Source organism: Entelurus aequoreus, linkage group LG28, assembly GCF_033978785.1.
Source record: "Entelurus aequoreus isolate RoL-2023_Sb linkage group LG28, RoL_Eaeq_v1.1, whole genome shotgun sequence".
NCBI lineage: Eukaryota > Metazoa > Chordata > Actinopteri > Syngnathiformes > Syngnathidae > Entelurus > Entelurus aequoreus.
The window spans coordinates 12,257,718-12,279,617 of record NC_084758.1 but is presented as its reverse complement, the minus strand read 5'-3'; the positions used below and the strand labels follow the sequence as shown (position 1 = coordinate 12,279,617).

At 30.1% G+C, this 21,900-nt stretch overlaps 1 protein-coding gene across 9 annotated transcripts in view; it reads right to left on the bottom strand.

Moving 5' to 3' along the window:
- prom1a (prominin 1a) overlaps positions 1–21,900 on the bottom strand; it is a 366,218-nt gene that overhangs the window by 34,270 nt on the left and 310,048 nt on the right. For all 9 annotated transcript variants that reach the window (XR_009824913.1, XR_009824912.1, XM_062039974.1 and 6 more), the window contains 4 exons: positions 10,424–10,477; positions 8,278–8,358; positions 8,135–8,203; positions 7,973–8,062 (listed from right to left, as the gene is read on the bottom strand). Coding sequence is in view for 7 of the 9 variants with exons in the window: in XM_062039974.1 (XP_061895958.1) it covers positions 7,973–8,062; positions 8,135–8,203; positions 8,278–8,358; positions 10,424–10,477 (294 nt within the window). In the remaining 2 variants the exon portion in view is untranslated. The remainder of the gene's footprint in view (positions 1–7,972; positions 8,063–8,134; positions 8,204–8,277; positions 8,359–10,423; positions 10,478–21,900) is intronic.

The following is a 21,900-nucleotide window of genomic DNA, read 5'->3' as shown; positions in this document are numbered from 1 at the left end:
TGAAACCAAGAGCTACTTCTTGGGTACTGATTAATGCGAAGGGCTACCAGTTTGATACACACTTCAATAAATTGCCAGAAATAGCCAATTTGCTCAATTTACCTTTAACTCTATGTTGTTATTAATAATTAATGATATTTATCTTTGTGGAAACATCTTAATGATTTCTCACAATAAATATATATAGAAACAGATAAATATATAGAAACAGATAAATATCAATATGAACTATACTAGGTCAGAGTTCATATTGAGTTCATAAGAAAGAAAGAAAGAAAGAAAGAATACTATAAAAATATACAACTTTATTGCATGGAGATGATGATTAATACTATAAAAATATACAGGAATAAAGTTATAATATTACAGGAATAAAGTCAAAATATAGGAATAACGTTATATTATTGCAGGAATAAAGTTAAAATATTATAGGAATACAGTTATATTATTGCAAGAAAAAAGTCAAAATATTGTAGGAATAAAGTTATAATATTACAGGAATAAAGTTATAATATTACAGGAATAAAGTCAAAATATAGGAATAAAGTTATATTATTGCAGGAATAAAGTTAAAATATTATAGGAATACAGTTATATTATTGCAAGAATAAAGTCAAAATATTATAGGAATAAAGTTATATTATTGCAGGAGATGATGATAAAAGAATATACAACTTTTAAAAGAATGTACAAAAATATATTGTTCACAGGATATAGTGAACTGCACTAAGAGTCAGTAGGTTTGTATGTGTATGTATATGTATACTATGTATACACGCTGGTGTGTCACATTCATAGTTACTTGTTAAATGTATGTTGTAGATATATATATATGTACATACTTATATATGTATATGTATTTATACAACATAACATTTTTATATACTATTATTATTATTATTATTATTATTAAACATACAGTAAGTAATAAGAGGGGTGGGAGTACATAAGTTTTTACTTCTTCTCACTCCTTTTCGGATATGTTTACATTAATGTTTATTTTCATTTCTTGTTTCTTTTTGCTTTTTATTATTACTATTATTATTATTGTTTTTGTTATTCATTCTTGAATGGCTTTTTTGTTTTTTTTTGCAAAATTTGTTTGTTTTTGTGTTGTCTACATATTCGAAATAAACATGAAAAAGAAAAGAAAAAAGAAAGAGTTCATTTATATTAAACACAAAAAACACTTTACATTTGAAGTGTTTATATATATATATATATATATATATATATATATATATATATATATATATATATATATATATATATATATATATATATATATATATATATATATATATATATATATATATATATATATATATACAGTATATTGTCATTTGTAAGTTGCATGTAAGTAAATAAGAATGGCTAAATAAATACATCTATTAATATAAAAAAATGGGTATTTCTGTCTGTCATTCCGTCGTACATTTTTTTTCTTTTTACGGAAGGTTTTTTGTAGAGAATAAATGATGAAAAAAACACTTAATTGAACGGCTTAAAAGAGGAGAAAACACGAAAAAAAATGAAAATTAAATTTTGAAACATAGTTAAAATTAAAAATCCAACCGAAAAAAAGAAGAGAAAAACTAGCTAATTCGGATCTTTTTGAAAAAATTTAAAAAAGAATTTATGGAACATCATTAGTCATTTTTCCTGATTAAGATTAATTTTAGAATTTTGATGACATGTTTTAAATAGGTTAAAATCCAATCTGCACTTTGTTAGAATATATAACCAATTGGACCAAGCTATATTTCTAACAAAGACAAATCATTATTTCTTCTAGATTTTCCAGAACTAAAATTTTACAAGAAATTCAAAAGACTTTGAAGTAAGATTTAAATTTGATTCTACAGATTTTCTAGATTTGCCAGAATAATTTTTTTGAATTTTAATCATAATAAGTTTGAAGAAATATTTCACCAATATTTTTTGTCGAAAAAACAGAAGCTAAAATGAACAATTAAATTAAAATGTATGTATTATTCTTTACAATAAAAAATTTAAAAAAATTACTTGAGCATTGATTTAAATTGTCAGGAAAGAAGAGGAAGGAATTTAAAAGGTAAAAATCTTAAAATCATTTGTTTAAAAATCTTAAAATCATTTTTAAGGTTGTATTTTTTCTCTAAAATTGTCTTTCTGAAAGTTATAAGAAGCAACGTAAAAAAAATAAATGAATTTATTTAAACGAGTGAAGACCAAGTCTTTAAAATATTTTCTTGGATTTTCAAATTCTATTTGAGTTTTGTCTCTCTTAGAATTAAAAATGTCGGGCAAAGCGAGACCAGCTTGCTAGTAAATAAATCACATTTAAAAAATAGAGGCAGCTCACTGGTAAGTGCTGCTATTTGAGCTATTTTTAGAACAGGCCAGCGGGCTACTCATCTGGTCCTTACGGGCACCGCGTTGGTGACCCCTGGTGTACAGTAACCACGGCAACCAAACTCATTTACAGCCACAGAAGCCACATGACAACATGCCTTTATTATACTGGAGAGTAGTGTTGTCTCCATACAAATATGTTGGTATTGGTACCGGTACCAAAATGTATTTCGATACTTTTCTAAATAAAAGGGACCACACAAAAATGTCATTATTGTCTTTATTAGTAACAAAACATCTTAGTGTGCATGAAACATATGTTTATTATTGTCATTTAGTCCTTCAATAAAATACTAGACCACTTGTCTTTTAGTAGTAAGTAAACAAACAAAGACTCCTAATTAGTCTGCTGTGTCATTTATACACCTATTATTTTGTCTACACTATAAGGACAAACTGTAAAAAATATTATTAATCCACTTGGTCATTTACTGTTAATATCTGCTTATTTTCTGTTTTAACATGTTCTATCTACACTTCTGTTCAAATGTAATAATCACTTATTCTTCTCTTCTTTGATACTTGACATTCGTTTTGGATGATACCACTCATTTAGGTATCGATCCGATACCAAGTAGTTCCAGGATCATACATTGGTCATATTCAAAGTCCTCATTTGTCCAGGGACGTATTTACTGACTTTATAAACATAATATGAATTTTTAAAAAAGGAAAAAAGATTTTGTGACGCTAAAAAATATCGATGTAATCATCGTAGTATCGACTAGATACGCTATTGTACTTGGTATCATTACAGTGGATGTTTACATTGGGACGCCGGTGAGCTATTGTATCCTCCTACGGTGTGTAGTGAAGCATGTTTAGCTATCACTCGTCCTCCAGTGATAATTGTACTTTATTTGTCACCATGGAGACCAGGACTAGTGATTTAGAAGTAGCTAAAACACTGTGGATCAGTCGATACCGATCACGCATTAGTAAGATCGGTCAATACTGATAACCTAATCTATGAGTGAGATCAGTCGATACAATACCGTTCAACCGTGAGTGAGATCAGTCGATACTGACACCTATTGGCGATAAGTGAGATAAGTTGATACCGATCATCAATGAGTGAGATCAGTTGATACTGATCATCCATGAGTGAAATCAGTCGATACCAATCATCCATGAGTGGGATCAGTCGATACCGATATGATCATCCATGAGTGAGATCAGACAATACATTACTGATCATCCATGAGTAAGATCAGTCGATACCGAGCATCCTTGAGTGAAATGAATCGATACGATCATCCATTAGTGAGATTAGTCGATACCGATCATCCATTAGTGAGATCAGTCAATACTGATCATCCATGAGTGATATCAGTCGATACAATACCGATCATCCGTGAGTAAGATCAGTTGATACGATCATCCATGAGTAAAATCAGTTGATACCGATCATCAATGAATGAGATCAGTCGACACTGATCATCCATGAGTGAGATCAGTCGATACCAATCATCCATGAGTGAGATCTGACGATACATTACTGATCATCCATGAGTAAGATCAGTCGATACAGAGCATCCTTGAGTGAGATTAGTCGATACCGATCATCCATGAGTGAGATTAGTCGATACCGATCATCCATGAGTGGGATCAGTCAATACCGATATGATCATTCATGAGTGATATCAGTCGATACAATCCGTGAGTAAGATCAGTTGATACGATCATCAATGAGTAAAATCAGTTGATACCGATCATCAATGAGTGAGATCAGTCGATACTGATCATCCATGAGTGAGATCAGTCGATACCGATCATCCATGAGTGAGATCTGACGATACATTACTGATCATCCATGAGTAAGATCAGTCGATACCGAGCATCCTTGAGTGAGATTAGTCGATACCGATCATCCATGAGTGAGATCAGTCGATACCGATCATCCATGAGTGGGATCAGTCGATACGATATGATCATCCATGAGTGAGATCAGTCGATACCGATCATCCGTGACTAAGATCAGTTGATACGATCATCGATGAGTGAGATCAGTCGATACCGATCATCCATGAGTGGGATCAGTCGATACCGATATGATCATTCATGAGTGATATCAGTTGATACAATACCGATCATCAGTGAGTAAGATCAGTTGATACGATCATCCATGAGTAAGATCAGTTGATACCGATCATCAATGAGTGAGATTAGTCGATACCGATCATCCATGAGTGAGATCAGTCAATACCGATCATCCATGAATAAGATCAGTCGATATGATCATCCATGAGTGATATCAGTTGATACCGATCATCAATGAGTGAGACTAGTCAATACCGATCATCCATTAGTAATATCAGTCGATACCGAGCATCCATGAGATCCAGCCACAAAATTCCAAGATTTTTTTTTTTTCTTCGTTTTTTTCTAAGTACCTGATCGGTTGATACCGATCATCAATGAGTGAGATCAGTCGATACCGATCATCCATGAGTGGGATCAGTCGATACCGGTATGATCATTCATGAGTGATATCAGTCGATACAATACCGATCATCCGTGAGTAAGATCAGTTGATACGATCATCCATGAGTAAGATCAGTTGATACCGATCATCAATGAGAGAGATTAGTCGATACTGATCATCCATGAGGGAGATCAGTCAATACCGATCATCCATGAATAAGATCAGTCGATATGATCATCCATGAGTGATATCAGTTGATACCGATCATCAATGAGTGAGACTAGTCAATACCGATCATCCATTAGTAATATCAGTCGATACCGAGCATCCATGAGATCCATCGGCAAAATTCCAAGATTTTTTTTTTTCTTCGTTTTTTTCTAAGTACCTGATCGGTTGATACCGATCATCAATGAGTGAGATCAGTCGATACCGATCATCCATGAGTGGGATCAGTCGATACCGATATGATCATTCATGAGTGATATCAGTCGATACAATACCGATCATCCGTGAGTAAGATCAGTTGATACGATCATCCATGAGTAAGATCAGTTGATACCGATCATCAATGAGAGAGATTAGTCGATACCGATCATCCATGAGTGAGATCAGTCAATACCGATCATCCATGAATAAGATCAGTCGATATGATCATCCATGAGTGATATCAGTTGATACCGATCATCAATGAGTGAGACTAGTCAATACCGATCATCCATTAGTAATATCAGTCGATACCGAGCATCCATGAGATCCATCGGCAAAATTCCAAGATTTTTTTTTTTCTTCGTTTTTTTCTAAGTACCTGATCGGTTGATACCGATCATCAATGAGTGAGATCAGTCGATACCGATCATCCATGAGTGGGATCAGTCGCTACCGATATGATCATTCATGAGTGATATCAGTCGATACAATACCGATCATCCGTGAGTAAGATCAGTTGATACGATCGTCCATGAGTAAGATCAGTTGATACCGATCATCAATGAGAGAGATTAGTCGATACCGATCATCCATGAGTGAGATCAGTCAATACGATCATCCATGAATAAGATCAGTCGATATGATCATCCATGAGTGATATCAGTTGATACCGATCATCAATGAGTGAGACTAGTCAATACCGATCATCCATTAGTAATATCAGTCGATACCGAGCATCCATGAGATCCATCGGCAAAATTCCAAGATTTTTTTTTTTCTTCGTTTTTTTCTAAGTACCTGATCGGTTGATACCGATCATCAATGAGTGAGATCAGTCGATACCGATCATCCATGAGTGGGATCAGTCGATACCGATATGATCATTCATGAGTGATATCAGTCGATACAATACCGATCATCCGTGAGTAAGATCAGTTGATACGATCATCCATGAGTAAGATCAGTTGATACCGATCATCAATGAGAGAGATTAGTCGATACTGATCATCCATGAGTGAGATCAGTCAATACCGATCATCCATGAATAAGATCAGTCGATATGATCATCCATGAGTGATATCAGTTGATACCGATCATCAATGAGTGAGACTAGTCAATACCGATCATCCATTAGTAATATCAGTCGATACCGAGCATCCATGAGATCCATCGGCAAAATTCCAAGATTTTTTTTTTCTTCGTTTTTTTCCAAGTACCTGATCGGTTGATACCGATCATCAATGAGTGAGATCAGTCGATACCGATATGATCATTCATGAGTGATATCAGTCGATACAATACAGATCATCCGTGAGTAAGATCAGTTGATACGATCATCCATGAGTAAGATCAGTTGATACCGATCATCAATGAGAGAGATTAGTCGATACCGATCATCCATGAGTGAGATCAATCAATACCGATCACCCATGAATAAGATCAGTCGATATGATCATCCATGAGTGATACCAGTTGATACCGATCATCAATGGATGAGATTAGTCAATACCGATCATCCGTTAGTGAGATTAGTCGATACCGACTATCCATTAGTGAGATTAGCCGATATCGATCATCCATTAGTGAAATTAGTCAATACTGATCGTCCATTAGTGAGATCAGTCGAGAACGATGCCGATCATCTATGAGTGAGATCATTTGATAAAATACCGATCACCCGTGAGTGAGATCAGTCGATACCAATCACCCATTAGTGAGATCAGTAGATACTGACACCGATCATCTATGAGTGAGATCAGTCGATACCAATCACCCATTAGTGAGATCAGTAGATACTGACACGATCATGTATGAGTGAGATCAGTCGATACAATACCGATCACCCGTGAGTTAGGATCAGTCGATACCAATCACCCATTAGTGAGATCAGTAGACACTGACACCGATTGTCGATGAGTGAGATCAGTTGATACCGATTCTCCATGAATGAGATCATCGAAACAATACCGATTCTCCATGAGTGAGATCCGTCGATACCAATACGATCACATGTATCAACTGCATTCTTCACATTTTCAACACATGCCATTGACAGTGTAACGACAGCAATACGATATTCAAACTACTTCCATATTTGATGTCATGACATACAATTGTTGATGAAATAAAAGTTGATATCACACAATAACTAAATGAAAGTAAAAAATAACTTTCTACTACTCTTTTAAATATTTGACTTTTGGTCCTCAAAGTCCTCCTGTGTCCAGGAAATATTTCCCTGAATGTTGAACCAAAACAACAACAAATTGAGAAGATAAAAATATCTAATGACTTTATAATCGATCATATACTGATACTACCCTTGGTATCGATCCGCCCTCACATGTGTACAGAAATTCTGATATTATCTTACTCTCTCTAACTCTTTTGATTGATAAAAAGGCTTAGCAATTAGCATGCCTTTCCGTCTGCTCCTGCTTGTTCTTCCTCCATGTGTAACATGCCCAGTGATAATGCTACTTGATAATCATACTTCAGGTACTGAGAAGTGTAGTTATTTGCTCTTTTGATCTATTTCTTTGTTTTCTTCTTCTATTAGTAGTAGTCTGCTTGTTCTTCCTCCATGTGTAACATGCCCAGTGATAATGCTACTTGATAATCATACTTCAGGTACTGAGAAATGTAGTTATTTGCTCTTTTGATCTATTTCTTTGTTTCCCTGAGGACACAATGGAAGTAGAAAAGGTCAAAGTGTGTTGTTACCATGGAGTCTACCAGGAAGCTGCAGGTGATGATCTCCATGGTGTCCAGAATGTTGCTGAAGGGCTTGCAGGGCGCCACCTCCATGGCCAGCTGTGTGACGGCAACACACACATGAGACAAACAACAACAACAACAACAACAACACAATGACAGCACACTTACAGACGTCTTGACCCACTCGATGTACTGATGGAAGTAGCCCACAATGGCCGCCGTGTATTTTGCCGTTTCCTGAGGAAGGAAGTGAATTTGAATAGTCGTGAAAACAAAACAAAAAAGGGGGCGTGGTCAAGTGGTGCACATACCCGGTTAATTAGGTGTGTTGCATTCTGGGAGATGAGATACTGCGCCGCGTCGACGGCATCGAGCACACCTAACACTTTGTTCTGCCAAGTAGTGAAAATGTTAGATTGCATGTCTATGTGGAAAAAAATTAATTTTATATATATATATATATATATATATATATATATATATATATATATATATATATATATATATATATATATATATATATATATATATATATATATATATATATATTTCCTATTTAATAGATTGCATGTCTTTGTGGGAATTTTTTTTAAATAATATATATATTTAAAAACAATATATAAATCGATTGCTTGTCTTTTTGAAAAATATATATTTTAGTATTTTTTATTTTTCTTATTTAAAAAATAGATTGCATGCCTTTTTGAAAAAATTATTAAATAAAAAAATATTTTAAAAAAATATTCATTTTTATTTTTTTTAATTTAAATTAGATTTTTCTTATCAAAAATAGATTGCATTTCTTTTTGAAAAAATAAATAAAATAAAACATTTAAAAATGTATTCCTTTTTTTCTTTAAATGTTTTTTTTTGTATTTTTCTTATTAACATTTTTTATTGCATTTCTTTAAAAAAAAATGTATTTCCATGTTTTTTATTTTTATTTTTTTAAATAGATTGCATGTCTTTTTGGGAAAAAAAAACATTTTCTTCTTTTAAAAATATTTTTATTTGATTTTTGTTATTAAAAAATAGATTGCATGTCTTTTTGCAAAAAAAAATACATTTTAAAAAATAGATTCCTTTTATTATTTTACATTTTCTTAAATTAGACTTTCTTATTAAAACAAATTACTTTTTCTTTTAAATACATAAATAAAAAATATAGATTCCTTTTTTCTTTAAAAAAATATTTTTAATGGGTTTTTGTTATTAAAAATAGATTGCATTTCTTTTCTTTTTTAAAAGTTGTATTTAATGTTTTTTTTATTATTATTTTTCTTAAAATAGATTGCATGTCTTTTTGAATAAATAAATACATAAATAAAAAATATACAACAAATATTTTCCTTTTCTTCTTTTAAAAATATATTCTTACTAGATTTTTCTTATTAAAATAGATTGCATTTCTTTTTGAAAAAATAAATAAATAAAACATATTTAAAAAATGTATTCATTTTTTTTCTTTAAATGCTTTTTTTATTTTCTTATTAAAAAAATAAATTGCATTTCTTTAAAAAAAATAAGTTTTCATCTTTTTTATTTCTATTTTTTTAAATAGATTGCATGTCTTTTTGAAAAAAAAAGATTTATTTTGTTCTTTTAAAAAAAATTTGGGGGGGATTTTTTGATTGCATGTCTGTGAAAAATTAAATAAATATATATATATATATATATATATATATATATATATATATATATATATATATATATATATATATATAGAGAGAGAGAGAGAGAGAGAGAGAGAGAGATTGCATGTCTTTTGGAAAAAAAATACATTTAAAAACATAAATTCCATTTCTTCTTTTAAATTTTTTTAAATTAGATTTTTCTTATTAAAACAAATTACTTTCTTTTTTTTTTAATACATAAATAAACAATATTAAAAAAGATTCCTTTTTCTTTAAAAAATATATTTTGTAATGGATTTTTCTTATTAATAATAGATTGCATTTCTTTTTTTCTTTTTTTAAAGTTTTATTTAATGTTTTTATTTTTTTTTTTCTTAAAATAGATTGCATGTCTTTTTGAATAAATACAAAAATAAATAAAAACCATACAAAAAATGTATTCCTTTTTTTTCTTTAAAAAAAATATTTTTATTAGATTTTTGTTATTAAAAAATAGATTGCATTTCTTTTTGAAAAAATACAAAAATACAATTTATACAAAAATAGATTCCTTTTCTTCTTTAAAAAAACATTTTTATTAGATTTTCTTTTTAAAAAATTGATTGCATTTCTTTTTGAAAAAAATACATATATAAAATATATTAAAAAATATATATATTTTTATTTTTTTTAAATATATATTTTTATTAGATTTTTCTTATCAAAAAACAGATTACATTTATTTTCTTTTAAATTTTTTTTAGTTGTTTTTTTTATTATTATAATTAAAAAAAAATTGATTGCATGTTTTTCTCAATTTCTTAAAGTGTGTCCTTGAACTCACCGGCAGGTCGGAGGCCGTCCTCTCCAGGAACCTCATGCTCTGGTTCAGCGCGCTCTTCACACACAAACAACACTCGTCACTCAGAGGTCAAAGGTCATTTCTAACACCCGGGTCACGAAGGGTCAAGGCCGACACGACCCGATGACCTCACTTGTCACCTTCATACGAACATGCGGAAGGACTTTGCTCCAAAATGACAAATCCACTCAAAAACCATGGACAAAAGTATTGGGACACGTGCAAACAACTGCAGTTTGAGTCTTTTTACGTCCATTTGAGGCTTCACCCTTTTAAAGTGTGCTAGCTTGGTGCTAATTCACACAGGATTGCTACAATTAGCATTTGCAATTTTGCATGGCAACTTCAACACCTTCAAGTTTGGTAATGAAAACTACAAGTAAGATGAATGTCACACTTACAGTATAAACACTTTATAGGGCGCAACATAACACATTGAGCTTAATGGCAAAAGCTACTTCCTAGGTAGAGAACATACCTTATATTTTTTTTAGCTAGTTTTGTAGGTATACACTCAGTCATATTTTGGTACTTGATACATGCTAACGTTAGTATGCTGTTTGTTTTTTTTTTAGCTATTTTTGTAGGTATACACTCAGTCATATTTTGGTACTTGATACATGCTAACATTAGTATGTTGGTTGTTTTTTTAGCTAGTTTTGTAGATATACACATATTTTGGTACTTGATACATGCTAATGTTAGTATGCTAGGTTTTTTTTATAGCTAGTTTTGTAGGTATACACTCAGTCATATTTTGGTACTTGGTATATGCTAACATAAGTATGCTAGGTTTTTTTTAGCTAATGTTGTATGTATACACTCAGTCATATTTTGGTACTTGATACATGCTAACGTTAGTATGCTGGGTTTTTTTTTGTGCTAATTTTGTAAGTATACACTCAGTCATATTTTGGTACTTGATACATGCTAACGTTAGTATGCTAGTTTTTTTTTTTTTTTAGCTAGTTTTGTAGGTATACATTTATTCATATTTTGGTACCTGATACATGCTAACGTTAGTATGCAATTTTTTTTTTTAGCTAGTTTTATAGGTATACACTCAGTCATATTTTGGTACTTGATACATGCTAACGTTAGTATACTGTTTTTTTTTTTTAGCTATTTTTGTAGGTATACACTCAGTCATATTTTGGTACTTGATACATGCTAACAGTAGTATGCTTGTTTTTTTTAGCTAGTTTTGTAGGTATACACTCAGTCATATTTTGGTTCTTGATACATGCTAATGTTAGTATCCTAGGTTTTTTTTTTAGCTAGTTTTGTAGGTATACACTCAGTCGAATTTTGGTACTTGATACATGCTAACAGTAGTATGCTTGGTTTTTTTTAGCTAGTTTTGTAGGTATACACTCAGTCATATTTTGGTACTTGATACATGCTAACTTTAGTATACTGTGTTTTTATTTTAGCTAATTTTGTAGGTATACACTCAGTCATATTTTGGTACTTGATACATGCTAACATTAGTATGCTAGGTTTTTTTAGCTAATTTTGTAGGTATAAATTCAGTCATATTTTGGTACTTGATACATGCTAACGTTAGTATGCTAGTTTTTTTTTAGCTAGTTTTGTAGGTATACACTCAGTCATATTTTGGTACTTGATACATGCTAACATTAGTATGTTGGGGTTTTTTTTAGCTAGTTTTGTAGATATACACATATTTTGGTACTTGATACATGCTAATGTTAGTATGCTAGGTTTTGTTTAGCTAGTTTTGTAGGTATACACTCAGTCATATTTTGGTACTTGATACATGCTAACGTTAGTATGCTGTTTTGTTTTTTTTTTAGCTATTTTTGTAGGTATACACTCAGTCATATTTTGGTACTTGATACATGCTAACGTTAGTATGCTGTTTAGTTTTTTTTTTTAGCTATTTTTGTAGGTATACACTCAGTCATATTTTGGTACTTGATACATGCTAACATTAGTATGTTGGGTTTTTTTTAGCTAGTTTTGTAGATATACACATATTTTGGTACTTGATACATGCTAATGTTAGTATGCTAGTTTTTTTTTAGCTAGTTTTGTAGGTATACACTCAGTCATATGTTGGTACTTGGTACATGCTAACATTAGTATGCTAGCTTTTTTTAGCTAATGTTGTATGTATACACTCAGTCATATTTTGGTACTTGATACATGCTAACGTTAGTATGCTGTTTTTTTTTTTTTTGTGCTAATTTTGTAAGTATACACTCAGTCAAATTTTGGTACTTGATACATGCTAACGTTAGTATGCTAGGTTTTGTTTTTTTTACCTAGTTTTGTAGGTATACATTTAGTCATATTTTGGTACTTGATACATGCTAACGTTAGTATGCAATTTTTTTAAGCTAGTTTTATAGGTATACACTCAGTCATATTTTGGTACTTGAAACATGCTAACGTTAGTATACTGTTTTTTTTTTAGCTATTTTTGTAGGTATACACTCAGTCATATTTTGGTACTTGATACATGCTAACAGTAGTATGCTTGTTTTTTTTAGCTAGTTTTGTAGGTATACACTCAGTCATATTTTGGTACTTGATACATGCTAACATTAGTATGCTAGGTTTATTTTTTAGCTAGTTTTGTAGGTATACACATATTTTGGTTCTTGATACATGCTAATGTTTTAGTATGCTAGGGTTTTTTTTTAGCTAGTTTTGTAGGTATACACTCAGTCGAATTTTGGTACTTGATACATGCTAACAGTAGTATGCTGGGTTTTTATTTTAGCTAATTTTGTAGGTATACACTCAGTCATATTTTGGTACTTGATACATGCTAACGTTAGTATGCTGTTTTTTTTTGTGCTAATTTTGTAGGTATACACTAAGTCATATTTTGGTACTTGATACATGCTAGGTTGTTTTTTGTTAGCTAGTTTTGTAGGTATAAATTTAGTCATATTTTGGTACTTGATACATGCTAACGTTAGTATACTGTTTTTTCTAGCTATTTTTGTAGGTATACACTCAGTCATATTTTGGTACTTGATACATGCTAACATTAGTATGTTTGGTTTTTTTTAGCTAGTTTTGTAGATATACACATATTTTGGTACTTGATGCATGCTAATGTTAGTATGCTAGGTTTTTTTTTAGCTAGTTTTGTAGGTATACACTCAGTCATATGTTGGTACTTGATACATGCTAACAGTAGTATGCTTGGTTTTTTTTAGCTAGTTTTGTAGGTATACACTCAGTCATATTTTGGTACTTGATACATGCTAACAGTAGTATGCTTGGTTTTTTTTAGCTAGTTTTGTAGGTATACACTCAGTCATATTTTGGTACTTGATACATGCTAACTTTAGTATGCTGTGTTTTTATTTTAGCTAATTTTGTAGGTATACACTCAGTCATATTTTGGTACTTGATACATGCTAACATTAGTATGCTAGGTTTTTTTTAGCTAATTTTGTAGGTATACACTCGGTCATATTTTGGTACTTGATACATGCTAACGTTAGTATGCTAGTTTTTTTTTTAGCTAGTTTTGTAGGTATACACTTAGTCATATTTTGGTACTTGATACATGCTAATGTAAGCATCCTAGCGCTTTAAACAAATGTGTTCCACTTCCGGTTGACCTCCATTTGTCACCTCTCCATGGTTGCCAATCAGGATGCCTTTCGGGACTGAATCATTTTGCATTGCACCTCTGCGCTTTATACGCCTGTTTTCTATTTGTGCACTTCCCAGCTTTTGTGATACCTGCGTTTCCATAGTAACGAGGGCTTCTTTTCTGCACTTGCCTGTTGTCTCTGCATCCTGGGGTCCATACATACACCAAAACGTATGTAGCTTAAGCAATTCTATGCCTTATTATTCTTCTTACTATTCACATCATTATTACACTCAAATCCTTACCATATTTTGCAGGAAATCTGTAAAGATGTTTTTAAACACATGTTGTTGTTGTTGTTTTTTTGTATGTTTGTTTACTAATCAAAGACATGTTTATTTTAGTTGATACTTGTTGCCATTTTGGCTCAAAGTCCGTCAATAACACAACTTGAATGCACACACACACACACATTATTGTATTTGTTACCTTCTTGAGACCTCCAAAAAATGCCTACCTCTTTAGGATTACCCTTTCTAGAAATATAAAGATTTATATTTACAACATTAATAATATACACATACTATGCCAATATAAAAAAAAGCTTGTCGTGGTCACAATTTCACAAGAAAAACTTAGAATGTTGGCAGTATTATAATAAAAGTCGTCATTTTACTCAACGCAAGTCAAAATTTTACAAGAAAAACGGAACATTTGTGCAATATTATGATAAAAGTTGGAATTTTACTCAATAATAGTCGCAATTTTACAAGAAAAGCTTAAAATGTTGGCAATTTTATGAAAAGAGTCGCAATTTTACTCGACAAAAGTCACAATTTTATAAGAAAACTTTAAAATGTTGGCAATATTACAATAATAATCTGATTTACTCTGTAAAATTATGACAAAAGTCGTAATTTTACTCAAAAAATGTCACTATTTTACAAGAACAATCAAAAAAATTTTATATGACAAATGTCACCATTTTGCAGTAAAAAAGTAATAATTTTACATAAAAAAGTAAAAATGTTACAATAAACTATTGCAATATTAAAGATACAAACGATATGAGAAATTATTTCCCAATTTTATAAGAAAAAAGTTGACATATTGTGAGAAAAAGACTGCTTTTAATACAACTTTAAAATGTTGGCAATATTATAACAATAATCAGAATTTTACTTGGCAAAATTATGACAAAAGTCAGAATTTTACTCCAAAAATTTCACCATTTTACAAGAACAACCAAAGAAATGGCAATATTGTGATAAAAGTCAGAATTTTATATGACAAATGAAGCCGTTTAAATTGAAAATATTGCAATGTTACAGAAGCAGAAAGAATATGAGAAAATGTTCCCAATTTTATAAGAAAGAAGTCGACACATTGTGAGAAAAAGACTGCTTTTAAGAAAACTTTAAAATGTTGGCAATATTATAATAATAATCTGAATTTTACTCTGCAAAATTATGACAAAAGTTGTGATTTTATTCCAAAAATGTCACTATTTTAGAAGAACAACCAAAAAAATGTAAATATTGTGATAAAAGTCCGAATTTTATACGACAAATGTCACCGTTTTGCAGTAAAAAGTAATAATTTTACATAAAAAAGTAAACATTTTACAGTAAAATATTGCAATATTGATATGACAAATGTCACCATTTTGCAGTAAAAAAGTTATAATTTTACATAAAAAAGTAAAAATGTTACAATAAAATATTGCAATGTTACAGAAGCAGAAAGAATATGAGAAATTGTTCCCAATTTTGTAAAAAATAAGTCGACACATTGTGAGAAAAAGACTGCTTTTAAGAAAACTTTAAAATGTTGGCAATATTATAATAATAATCTGAATTTTACTCGGCAAAATTATGACAAAAGTTGGAATTTTACTCAACGCAAGTCAAAATTTTACAAGAAAAGCTGAACATTTGTGCAATATCATGATAAAAGTTGGAATTGTACTCAATAATAGTCGCAATTTTACAAGAAAAGCTTAAAATGTTGGCAATTTGATGAAAAGAGTCGCAATTGTACTCGACAAAAGTCACAATTTTATAAGAAAACTTTAAAATGTTGGCAATATTACAATAATAATCTGATTTACTCGGCAAAATGATGACAAAAGTCGTAATTTTACTCCAAAAATGTCACTATTTTACAAGAACAACCAAAAAAATGGCAATATTGTGATAAAAGTCAGAATTTGATATGACAAATGTCACCATTTTTCAGTAAAAAAGTTATAATTTTACATAAAAAAGTAAAAATGTTACAATAAAATATTGCAATGTTACAGAAGCAGAAAGAATATGAGAAATTGTTCCCAATTTTATGAGAGAGATGTCAACACATTGTGAGAAAAAGACTGCTTTTAAGAAAACTTTAAAATGTTTGCAATATTATAATAACAATCTGAATTTTACTCCAAAAATGTCACTATTTTACAAGAACAACGAATAAAATTTGGCAATATTGTGATAGTCAGAATTTTATGAGAAATGTCGCCATTTTGCAGTAAAAAAGTTATAATTTTTACCAAGTAAAATTATGACAAAAGTCGGAATTTTACTCAAACAATGTCACTATTTTACAAGAACAACAAAAAAAATGGCAAAATTGTGATAAAAGTCAGAATTTTATATGACAAATGTTGCCGTTTTGCAGTAAAAAGTAATAATTTTACATAAAAAAGTAAAAATGTTACAGTAAAATATTGCAATATTACAAAAACAGAAAGAATATGAGTAATTGTTCCCAATTTTATAAGGAAAAAGTCGACACATTGTGAAAAAAAAGACTGTTTTTAAGAAAACTTTAAAATGTTGGCAATATTATAATAATAATCTGAATTTTACTCGGCAAAATTATGACAAACGTCGTAATTTTACTCCAAAAATGTCACTATTTTACAAGAACAACCAAAAAAATGGCAATATTGTGATAAAAGTCAGAATTTGATATGACAAATGAAGCCGTTTTGCATTAAAAAGTAATCATTTTACGAGAAAATATTGCAATGTTACAGAAGCAGAAAGAATATGAGAAATTGTTCCCAATTTTATAAGAAAAAAGTCGACACATTGTGAGAAAAAGACTGCTTTTAAGAAAACTTTAAAATGTTGGCAATATTATAATAATAATCTGAATTTTACTCGGCAAAATTATGACAAAAGTCGTAATTTTACTCAAAAAATGTGACTATTTTACAAGAACAACCAAAAAAATGGCAATATTGTGATAAAAGTCAGAATTTTATATGACAAATGTCACCATTTTGCAATAAAAAAGTAATAATTTTACATAGAGTAAAAATGTTACAATAAAATATTGCAATATTACAGAAACAGAAATAATGTGAGAAATTGTTCCCAATTTTATAAGAAAGAAGTCGACACACTGTGAGAAAAAGACTGCTTTTAAGAAAACTTTAAAATGTTGGCAATATTATAATAATAATCGGAATTTTACTCTGCAAAATTATGACAAAAGTCGTAATTTTATTCCAAAAATGTCACTATTTTACAAGAACAACCAAAAAAATGTAAATATTGTGATAAAAGTCCGAATTTTATACGACAAATGTCACCGTTTTGCAGTAAAAAGTAATAATTTTACATAAAAAAGTAACAATTTTACAGTAAAATATTGCAATATTACAGAAGCAGATAGAATATGAGAAATTGTTCCCAATTTTGTAAAAAAGAAGTCGACACATTGTGAGAAAAAGACTGGTTTTAAGAAAACTTTAAAATGTTGGCAATATTATAATAATAATCTGAATTTTACACGGCAAAATTATGACAAAAGTTGGAATTTTACTCAACGCAAGTCAAAATTTTACAAGAAAAACTGAACATTTGTGCAATATCATGATAAAAGTTGGAATTTTACTCAATAATAGTCGCAATTTTACAAGAAAAGCTTAAAATGTTGGCAATTTGATGAAAAGAGTCGCAATTTTACTCGACAAGTCACAATTTTATAAGAAAACTTTAAAATGTTGGCAATATTACAATAATAATCTGATTTACTCGGCAAAATGATGACAAAAGTCGTAATTTTACTCCAAAAATGTCACTATTTTACAAGAACAACCAAAAAAATGGCAATATTGTGATAAAAGTCAGAATTTGATATGACAAATGTCACCATTTTGCAGTAAAAAAAATGTTACAATAAAATATTGCCATGTTACAGAAGCAGAAAGAATATGAGAAATTGTTCCCAATTTTATGAGAAAGAAGTCGACACATTGTGAGAAAAAGACTGCGTTTAAGAAAACTTTAAAATGTTGGCAATATTATAATAACAATCGGAATTTTACTCCAAAAATGTCACTATTTTACAAGAACAACGAATACAATTTGGCAATATTGTGATAGTCAGAATTTTATGACAAATGTCGCCATTTTGCAGTAAAAAAGTTATAATTTTTACCAAGTAAAATAATGACAAAAGTTGGAATTTTACTCAAACAATGTCACTATTTTACAAGAACAACAAAAAAAATGGCAATATTGTGATAAAAGTCAGAATTTTATATGACAAATGTTGCCGTTTTGCAGTAAAAAGTAATAATTTTACATAAAAAAGTAAAAATGTTACAGTAAAATATTGCAATATTACAAAAACAGAAAGAATATGAGAAATTGTTCCCAATTTTATAAGGAAAAAGTCGACACATTGTGAAAAAAAGACTGTTTTTAAGAAAACTTTAAAATGTTGGCAATATTATAATAATAATCTGAATTTTACTCGGCAAAATTATGACAAACGTCGTAATTTTAGTCCAAAAATGTCACTATTTTACAAGAACAACCAAAAAAATGGCAATATTGTGATAAAAGTCAGAATTTGATATGACAAATGTCACCATTTTGCAGTAAAAAAGTTATAATTTTACATAAAAAAAGTAAAAATGTTACAATAAAATATTGCAATGTTACAGAAGCAGAAAGAATATGAGAAATTGTTCCCAATTTTATAAGAAAAAAGTCGACACATTGTGAGAAAAAGACTGCTTTTAAGAAAACTTTAAAATGTTGGCAATATTATAATAATAATCTGAATTTTACTCTGCAAAATGATGACAAAAGTCAGAATTTTACTCAATGTCACTATTTTACAAGACCAAAAAAAAGGGCAATATTGTGATAAAAGTCAGAATTTTATATGACAAATGACGCCGTTTTGCATTAAAAAGTAATAATTTTACGAGAAAATATTGCAATGTTACAGAAGCAGAAAGAATATGAGAAATTGTTCCCAATTTTATAATAAAGAAGTCGACACACTGTGAGAAAAAGACTGCTTTTAAGAAAACTTTAAAATGTTGGCAATATTATAACAATAATCGGAATTTTACTCTGCAAAATGATGACAAAAGTCGGAATTTTACTCCAAAAATGTCACTATTTTACAAGAACAATGAAAAAAATTTGGCAGTATTGTGATAGTCAGAATTTTATATGACAAATGTCACCATTTAGCAGTAAATAAGTTATAATTTTACATAAAAAAGTACAAATTTTACAATAAAATATTGCAATGTTACAGAAACAGAAAGAATATGAGAAATTGTTCCCATTTTTTTAAGAAAGAAGTCGACACATTGTGAGAAAAAGACTGCTTTTAAGAAAACTTTAAAATGTTGGCAATATTATAATAATAATCGGAATTTTACTCTGCAATATTACGACAAAAGTCGTAATTTTATTCCAAAAATGTCACTATTTTACAAGAACAACCAACAAAATGTCAATATTGTGATAAAAGTGTGAATTTTATATGACAAATGTCACCATTTTGCATTAAAAAAGTAATAATTTTACATAAAAAAGTAAAAATGTTACAGTAAAATATTGCAATATTACAGAAACAGAAATTATTTTGATAAATTGTTCCAAATTTTATAAGAAAAAAGTCGACACATTGTGAGAAAAAGACTGCTTTTAAGAAAACTTTAAAATGTTGGCAATATTATAATAATAATCTGAATTTTACTCGGCAAAATGATGACAAAAGTCGTAAGTTTACTCCAAAAATGTCACTATTTTACAAGAACAATGAAAAAAAAGGTCAATATTGTGATAAAAGTCAGAATTTTATATGACAAATGACGCCGCTTTGCATTAAAAAGTAATAATTTTACGAGACAATATTGCAATGTTACAGAAGCAGAAAGAATATGAGAAATTGTTCCCAATTTTATAAGAAAGAAGTCGACACATTGTGAGAAAAAGACTGCTTTTAAGAAAACTTAAAAATGTTGGCAATATTATAACAATAATCGGAATTTTACTCCAAAAATGTCACTATTTTACAAGAACAACGAATAAAATTTGGCAATATTGTGATAGTCAGAATTTTATGACAAATGTCGCCATTTTGCAGTAAAAAAGTTATAATCCTACATAAAAAAGTACAAATTTTACAATAAAATATTGCAATATTACAGAAACAGAAAGAATATGATGTTCCCAATTTTTTAAGAAAGAAGTCGACACATTGTGAGAAACAGACTGCTTTTAGTTAATTATTTAGTTTTTTGAATTTTTTGTTCGTAATTGGTTTTTAATCTCCATTATTTACTTCAAGTTATTACAGTATATCTCTATATACATATTTATTTATTTTTTAAAAATTAATTTTGGCCAAAGGGGGCACATTTTAAATTTTTACACACACTTGTTATTTCATATGTCGACCAGAGGGGGAGCACTTTTAAAAGCGACACACAGTCAATGTGAAAAATCCCTCCTTTTTGGGACCACCCTCATTTTGATAGATTTCACCACCAGGGGGTGCAAATGAGATCTCTATTTTTGTTTTTTTGTAATGTGCTTAAGGCCGATGACAAAGGAGTCAGGGACCACAGATGGCCCCTGTGCCGCACTTTGGGCAACCCAGCTGTAGCAGCTAACTGTTAATGGCCACTATAGTCTTAGTAGCGTAGTGTATTTGTTCATCCTATGCTCACATATGGGTTGCCTTTGCACCTGTCAATGTTTACTTTTGGATGCACATTAAATCAACCAAAAATCCTGACTTTGGAGCAATGTTCACGGACTCTAGTATTTGGCTCTCTATTAGATGCATATATGGACGGTACTTTTCCTTGTTGATGTCTCAAGAAGGGTAGAAATACAAGAGCACACACACACACACACACACACACACACACACACACACACTAGTCCTGTATGACAAAATGAGAGACATTTTGTCATCAGGAAGTCACATGACTGTAGTAACTTGGTTCCACCAAGCAGTACAGTTCAGTATATCAAATATGAGCAGAAATGAGGGGTGTGAATCTTTGGCCTAACGAGTCGATCCCATTCCTGGAGTGACGATCCCATTGTCGACTGATTCTTGCAAAGTATTATTTGGTATAATAATCATAATGAAATAGGTTTCAGGTTAGAAAATCTATTTCTGGTTGCATGAAGATGGCCTAGAAACATAGTTTTAAAAATGGATTATTATTTAAAAAAATATATACACCGTATATTCCGGACCATAGGGCGCACCGCCGATGAATGGTCTATTTTTGATCTATTTTCATATATAAGGCGTCGGATTATAAAGCGCATATTTTATTTGTTTTTTCTAAATTCAAAACACTTCCTTGTGGTCTACATAACATGTAATGTTGGATTTTTGAGCGTAATGTTCTATATTTTCAGTGGAACATATAAAATGTTGGTGTTGTTTACTTGCGTCATATTGCAGTCTACACATATATCTTCTATGTGTGACTGCCATCATATTGCAGTCTACACGTATCTCTTATGTGTGACTGCCATCATATTGCAGTCTACACGTATCTCTTATGTGTGACTGCCATCATATTGCAGTCTACACGTATATC